Source organism: Octopus bimaculoides, chromosome 8, assembly GCF_001194135.2.
Source record: "Octopus bimaculoides isolate UCB-OBI-ISO-001 chromosome 8, ASM119413v2, whole genome shotgun sequence".
NCBI classification, from domain to species: Eukaryota; Metazoa; Mollusca; class Cephalopoda; order Octopoda; family Octopodidae; genus Octopus; species Octopus bimaculoides.
Window position 1 is genome coordinate 50,710,373 of NC_068988.1, and position 7,812 is coordinate 50,718,184.

The 7,812-nt window shown below is 38.4% G+C and overlaps 1 protein-coding gene across 1 annotated transcript in view; it reads right to left on the bottom strand.

Annotated features, from left to right (window-relative positions):
- LOC106881881 (DBH-like monooxygenase protein 1) overlaps nt 1–4,722 on the bottom strand; it is a 28,307-nt gene extending 23,585 nt beyond the window's left edge. Inside the window, exon 1 of the mRNA XM_014932404.2 lies at nt 4,163–4,722. Within this exon, the coding sequence (XP_014787890.2) occupies nt 4,163–4,411 (249 nt within the window). The 5' untranslated portion in view covers nt 4,412–4,722. The remainder of the gene's footprint in view (nt 1–4,162) is intronic.
- Nucleotides 4,723–7,812: the final 3,090 nt, after the last annotated feature.

Genomic DNA, 7,812 nt, shown 5'->3' on the forward strand with positions numbered 1-7,812 from the left:
TATATATATATATATATATATATATATATATATATATATGCATATATGTGTACAGTTCTTTCAATTCTGATATATTAAAGTTATGAGATGAATGAAATATCACTGACTAAAACGGGCCGCATCACAAATTCCAAAGGATTAATATCAGAGCTTGATAGAAGCCCAATGACCTTGTTGAAAAATCCGAGGAAATGCATCCTTGACCAGCTTCGCGTTATATTAACCGTGTGTACTAGAGCTCCATCGTTAGTGAAAACATAGCTACTTCCAACCGTGGCTGACAACTAGGGCAACACATTTCTTTCCAGCATTTGCTAGTAAACTTTTCTTTTCACGTGCACTCCTGTAATGAACACCAAAGGTGATTTCGGCTCATTAAAAGCAACTGCAGACCAAACCATGACATTTGTTGGTTTCTGTTGGTCTAAAATGTTTTCTGATATCTTCGGGGATTTATTTAGTGACTTGAGGTAAACCCAATCGTTTTTATAGTTGACCACATCCTCTACCGTCAAAGACTTCTTAATAATACTGAAATACGCATAAAGTAAACACATGTAGACAAATATGTTAATATCACAATTTAAAAAAAACAAAAAAAACAGATAATCAATGAAGAGATAAAAGAAACAGTAAGATGATACATGTTGATTTTATTAAGTATTTCTGTTTATTTAGAATCCTACAATGAAATTAGGTATTTCTGTTTATTTAGAAACCTACAATGAACTGGTCAGACGCTAAACTATAAATTTCACAGGGTACAACCTTAAAGTTGACACCGCTCCGCTAAACGCAGAAAATTTCTGTCTCGCTATTGGCTAAATTTTTAAACCTCTGTAACTTTTTCCTCCAATTTTATTCTCCACAACATCATACCTTCATAGCAATAAGGTATTATAACTACGTTATAATAGCCAATTTTCAGATTTTTTACTTTCTTTCTAAAAAATGCATATTTTGTGAATCAGTTTGGCTAGATCCGATCAAGGTAATAAATAACGGTGTTCTAAGTATCAAACTTCTTATTTCTTTGATTTTTTGTAATAAAAGAGAAGATACTGTTAAATTGTGATTGTATTCATATCTTGTTAAAAGATTTGTGTTAGCGACAGAGGCAGTACTAATACCAAGAGGTAATATTTAAGCTCACTTAAATGTGGATGTTCTGTGAAAACGAACTGTATTGTGGAGAAACTCTCGTACTGGCTTTTGGTGCAAAATGCAAAATGTGGTCTTGTTTATATAAACAAGAGTGCATTCTGCACCAAATGCCACTAGGAGAGTTTCGCTCATGGTATCTACAGCAGTATAGTCTGTTCTTACAGAACAGCCATGTTTAAGTGGGCTTAAATATTACCTCTATCCATACCATCCCATACACAAGTGACATTGCTATGCAATATACGCACACGTACTAACGCTCACGCGCGCGTGTGTACACACACGCACAAACATACGCACACGCACACACACAAACGCACGTGCACACTATCCAGTCGAAAAAGAAGAATCAATTAAGATGCAGAGAAATAAACATTGTATCATCCACACTCATCATATACACGCCAGACACATAAGCAAATGCTAGTGCACGCGCATGCACACACACACACACACGCACACACACACACACACACACACACATACACAGATATGTTTGCGTAGATACACACATATATTCTCTCTAATGTACTTACAAAACAAATGTTAACTCACAAATATGCACAGCAGAACGCACACTCAAGTGATCTCACAATCACAGACACATATACATGCACACGCACACACACTCTATCTTTCACCCATCCGCGTACATCGCCGTTCATATCCACAAAACTGCCAAAATATAGAACCTAAAAACTAAAGAGACAGAGAAACAGACGGACTCGAAACTGAACTGGAGCAAAACGAGATATCATTAAAGAGGATGCGATGGCAACAAAAGGTCTTTAACAGACAACTGATTGATTCATTAAACAAATGATTTATCGAAAATTGCTTGCTTAATTTGTTAAATTAACAAATAATCCTTTCTACTACAGGCAACAGGCCTGAAATTTAGTGGGAGGAGGGGAGCAGTCGATTAGATAAACTCCAGGACACAACTGGAACTTAATTTATCGACCTCGAAAGGATGAACGGCAACGTGGAACTCGGCGGAATTTGAACTCAGAACGTAGCGGCAGACGAAATACCGCTAAGCATTTCGCCCGGCGTGCTAACGATTCTAGCAGCTCGCCGCCTTAACCAATTAACAAATAATGAAGAAGGGAAATAGGACTAGTGCTTGGGTTTACTATCGACATGGCGACTCTCCCAAGATGCAAAGAATCTGTTTCAACACGCGAATTTATACCAAGAACCTTGCAAACCTAGCACAAAAAATAAACGAAATATAAAGATACATGGTGGCTGTCCTTATGCAGAGTTTGACCACCTCCTGTACCTACTCCTTAGAACTATCATGGCATCTGATGAGGCTTTTCAAACCAGACAATGTTTTGAAATGATACCCACATAGATTGCATATTCGATTTGGACCAACAAGGACTGCAGATAAGTTCTGAATTTTCTGGGTGTTAAAATGTTTTTTGAGGCCTCCGTTAGATTTGCAAGTCTTCTGCATACATACGACATTCAAAGGCAGTCTGGTTCGATGTTAAGCTTCTTCCCTCTTGTTTTCGTTTTTGGTAGTGGTGGTTTACATCACTGTTGATGTGGAAATGATGTGTGCTGGTTAGAATCTTCCGGGTTTTCACACCAGATTTCATCAAGTTACCAATCAAGTAGCCCAAATGTTGGCACAAGTACTGGTACTGCTAAAGATCAGCGAAAAAGAAAATACCCACGTGAACTATTGAAAATTCTACAGTTACTACATCCAGATTATAAGTTAAGGTTTATTCCTGTAATTATTGGAGCACTGGCATATGTAACACGCTGCCTAATTACCAATCTTGTGAAATTAGGCTCCTCTAAACCAGAAAGGAGAAAATTGATTCGAAGGCTAGAGATCTAAGCCATCACCGGAACTGCAAAAATCTGAAAAGCATTCCAGAAGTTTATCATTTAAGTATATATGAGCATGTCTAGATATGGAACTATATCCATGAGAAGACATACATAAAACAAAACAAAATCTGCGCATACATACATACATACATGCAAAAATACCTTGCTGATGTTGAATTTCCAAGGAAGGAACCTTGGATCTACGTTAGAAACCGGCTTTTTCAAAAAACTTTTCAAAAAATATACATACATACATACATACATACATACATACATACATACATACATACATGAATGTATATAACAGGGGTTTATCATTTAAATATATATGAGCGTGTCTAGATATGTAACTATTTGCATGATCTATTCTAGTGGAATGTGAACATATAGCTAGGTGTGTGAAATATCATCACCATCGTTCCGACCTATCGCCCACTTGTCAATAAAATTATCATCATCATCATCATCATCACCATCAACTTTTTCAACAATTTCATGCGATCTTTATGCGTGTGTGCTCACATGCAGGCCTATGTGGGGCAACATTTTTCCTTAAGGATGTAGAATTATGTAAATTCACACACACACACACACACATACAACGTCCCTTTTTGTTTTATTGTGGGGTATGTGTTGTTGTGTGGAGGCGCAATCGCCCAGTGGTTAGGGCAGCGGACTCGCGGTCGGAGGATCACGGTTTCGATTCCCAGACCGGGCGTTGTGTGTGTTTATTGAGCGAAAACACCTAAGCTCCAGAAGGCTCCGGCAGGGGGTGGTGGCGACCCCTGTTGTACTCTTTCACCCCAACTTTCTCTCACTCTTTCTTCCTGTTTCTTGAGTAAAGCTGCGATGGACTGACGTCCCGTCCTGCTGGCGGAGGGGAACACATACGCCATAGAAACCGAGAAATGGGTTCATGAGCCTGGCTAGGCTTTAAAAGAGCAAAAAAAAAATGTGTTGTGGCAGTGTTATTTAACTGTTACGTCCTTTTACTGTGTTGACTTATATACAGTATGGTTTGTGTTATGTTAGTGGGTGTTATTAACTATGTAATTTGTAAAAAATCAGCTTCACAAAAATGAGTTCAATGAATTTTTTATGTAGTAAACGAGCGAAATTGTGTTTTATGTAAAATTATTTGACTTACCGATGAATAAGATTGTCCATTAGAAACTCCTGCAAAGAAAACATCGGCGTTTTTCAGGCTACCGTCCATTGATAAGCCTAGTGCCACATAACCGAGTGTTTTAACTTCAGTATGGAATTCGATGTGAGAATTATTAAATTTCCATGAAAGGTGATAAGTTTTGTTGAAGTCCAGATAAAGAGAATGGAAATAATCATCTGCCAAAACACTGGAAGCAAAGCAGGAGAGCACGAATGCAAGAAAATACATTATGTTGTTAGTATAGTGTTGGCTTTTGCGTGCGTCGAAGAGCTTGAAAATAGTTTTTGAGTAGACAGTAAATTACTGTTTTGTTTCAACACCTGCATGAGAAATAACTAATGTAATCTTTTTCCCCTCTTTTTATACCGGTTATACTATCTTAGGACATTCTCTTCATAGTCGTTATAAAAGAATAACTCAGGCAAAGTTTCATAGCTTAAGATGACGCACACATGCACGCCTATGTGGGGCAACATTATGAAAATTCACACACACACACACACACACGCACACACACATACAACGTACTTTTTGTTTTATTGTGGAATATGTGTTGTTGTGTGGAGGCGCATAAAAGTAGTAGAACTATCATATGACCACGAGAAAGGACAAATTCTTTTTTTTTTTTTTTTTGACAACTCTCACATAATATATTTTTTTTCTACTAATCATGTTCAAATTTATACACTACCCTGCACAGACTTAACTCATTCTACTCCATAGTGTCTTAGTCACCTATATCAACTTATTGAATTGTTTTGTATCCTTTTAGTAAGAAACAAGGCAGTGGCCATGACCCTTCACAAGGCCTCCATCACCAGTGAATGGAGGAGGGTAGGAAGGTATTCTCAACCTGAAGATCTGGTTCGAATGATTGGAACAGAAAGAATTTCGATAGATGTAACCAAGATGTCTCATGGTCGTGTTAAACCGGGAGATATGTTGTCTAACGTTAATCACCAGAATGCTATAAACGACATAGCTGATCTAAGTATAAGCAGGTATTAATTTCATTGCCTTCTCGGTATGGTCAAAAGTTCTTGTATCATCCCGCCTCTCATTTCCTATCCAGGAAATTTATGATAGATTATTCATTTATGACGTGTAGTCATTGTATATTTTATGATTCATTTATCTTTCTCGCTCTTCCTTGCACTAAACATCTTCTCGCTGTAATATCTATATATCCACTAATCTCCAGAATGATTATTACAATTTCTAATTAGTGGTGTCCTTTCTGGTTTGGCGAAATCCAGTTTTCCGACATTGGCACTATCACAGCTAATTATATAATCAAGTTCTCCAATAATTAGAGGTATAATCTAAAGTTATAGTTCCTTTCCTTTTATCTGCAACATTATTTTTACGTATATAGATAACAATGTGGACAATGTTATCTTCATATATACTTGAGAGAAGACTTGGGCGTATTTACTCTTCCTCTTAGAGAGAGTTTTTGAAAGCCTCAGCTTTTCCAGATATTTACTTAAGATATTTGCTAACAAAACCTAGTGCACCAACTATTGTTAGCATAAACTTAAATTTATAATCTGAGTATAGAAGCTAAAGGTTTCGAAACAGTTGTCTATAGTTATCTTCTTCCTTTATCATTACCAAAACGATATTAATATCAGCTGTGACATTGGCCTCTAAGTCGGTACATACTTGTTCTTTTTCCAAACAACGACATATGGCCTGCTATGTTTGTACCGAGTATAAGTTTTGATGAGAAATGTCCTGTCAATACTCTTTGTATTTATGTTTATGTATATGTTCAATAGGAGGAGGATTCTGTATATTTATCCTAGGATACTGATTTATTTGGATGGTATTGCATGTTGTTTTAGCGACAACTCCCGGTCCCAAGTTTGTCAAAGAAACAGCCTCAGTGCACTACAAGGTAGGGCCACTCCTTGTAAAATATGGTTCACTCACAGGCAACTCAATGAGAATAAGTAAAATACTAAATGAGCAATTCCAAAGTGTTTTCACTCCACCCCTAGGACACTTGCAAGTCAGCAATCCAGCTGACATTTTTACCCCTGCAGATATAAAAACTGAGGCAGTGATGATTGATTACATCAATAAAAAAGAAGATAAGGGCTATAGGTGAAATGAACCCGAACTCAGCTACTAGCCCTGATGGACTCCCAGCAATCCGTCTAAAACCATGTAAGCGAATCCTAGCAAGATTACTGCAGTCCTTCTTCCAGAGCTTTCTTGCAACTGGAAAACTTCCAAACAAGCTGAAGGAAGGTAAAATAGGCCCTATTCATAAAGGAGGTGGCAGAGCAGAGGCCAAAAACTACAGACCTACCTCACTACCCTCGCACATCAGCAAAGTCAAGGAATGAATAGTCAGAAGAAAACTAGTCACCTTCCTTGAGGAAAATGACTTGCTGACTGACACCCAACATGGTTTCCGATCAGAAAGAAGTTGGCTGACTCTTCTCTTGCAACACTATGACTGGGTGTTGAAATTGGGAGAATGGCTGCATGATTTTCTGAAGGATAGAAGTCAGGTGGTAGTAGCCAATGGGGCTACCTCCAATGACATGCAAATAGTGAGCGGTGTTCCACGAGGTACTGTTTTGGGACCACTACTGTTCATAATAGCTCTCTCTCAGATATGCCCCCAGTCACACAGAGAGCCACAATCACAGGTTATGCAGATGATACAAAAGTCTCACAGATAATACGGAACCCTGAAGACTCTATGCTCCTGCAATGTGAGTTGGATGAATAAGCACGAGAAGAATAGCATGCAGTTTAATGCGGAAAATGTTTCAAGCCTTGTGCTATCAGCATGCAAAACTAAATGCAATACCAATTAAATACACTGGACCTGGAGGGTTGCAATCCCAGAGCCACAGCCATTGCGAGACCTAGGAATTTACATGAGTAATGATGCAGCTTTCCATGTGCATGTTGCTAAGTTGGAAATGAAATGGAGGCGGTTGACCGGATGGATTCTTAAAACTTTTAGAACGAGAGATCAGAAAACCATAATGGTCCTCTGAAGGACATTTGTCCGAATCCGCTTTGACTATTGCTCTCAGCTATGGTCACCAACCAGCGTAAAGTTAATTGCAGAACTTGAGGCAACCCAACGAAGCCACACGAAGATAACCTCTATGCAGCATATAAGCTACAGGGAAATGCGCAAGAGATTGAGACTCTACTCCCTAGAGCGTAGGCGGGAAAGATATGCCATAATATACATCTGGAAGATCCTAGAGGGACTTGTTTCAAAGTTTGGCATCGATAGTTACACTAATGCTAGAACAGGGCGCCACTTGATGCCAAGATATAGGATAAGATACTGCAACAGCCTGGGCTTTAAAGGCCCACAGATCTTCAATATCCTCCTGAAATACCAACATGGGGTGGATGCAAGTATCTTCAAAACAAAACTAGACCTCTTACAGTCAAGTGCCCTAGACGAACCAGCTTTATAATAGGAAGTGCAGATGAGGGCAGCGGCATCAAACTCCTCATGCACCAAACATCAATTTCTAAAAAGAATTAGTACAGTAAAATTATGTAGCGGTGCCCCAGCATGACCACAACCTATGAGCTGAAACTGGAGCAAATCGAAACAAATAAAATCATATATATATATATATATA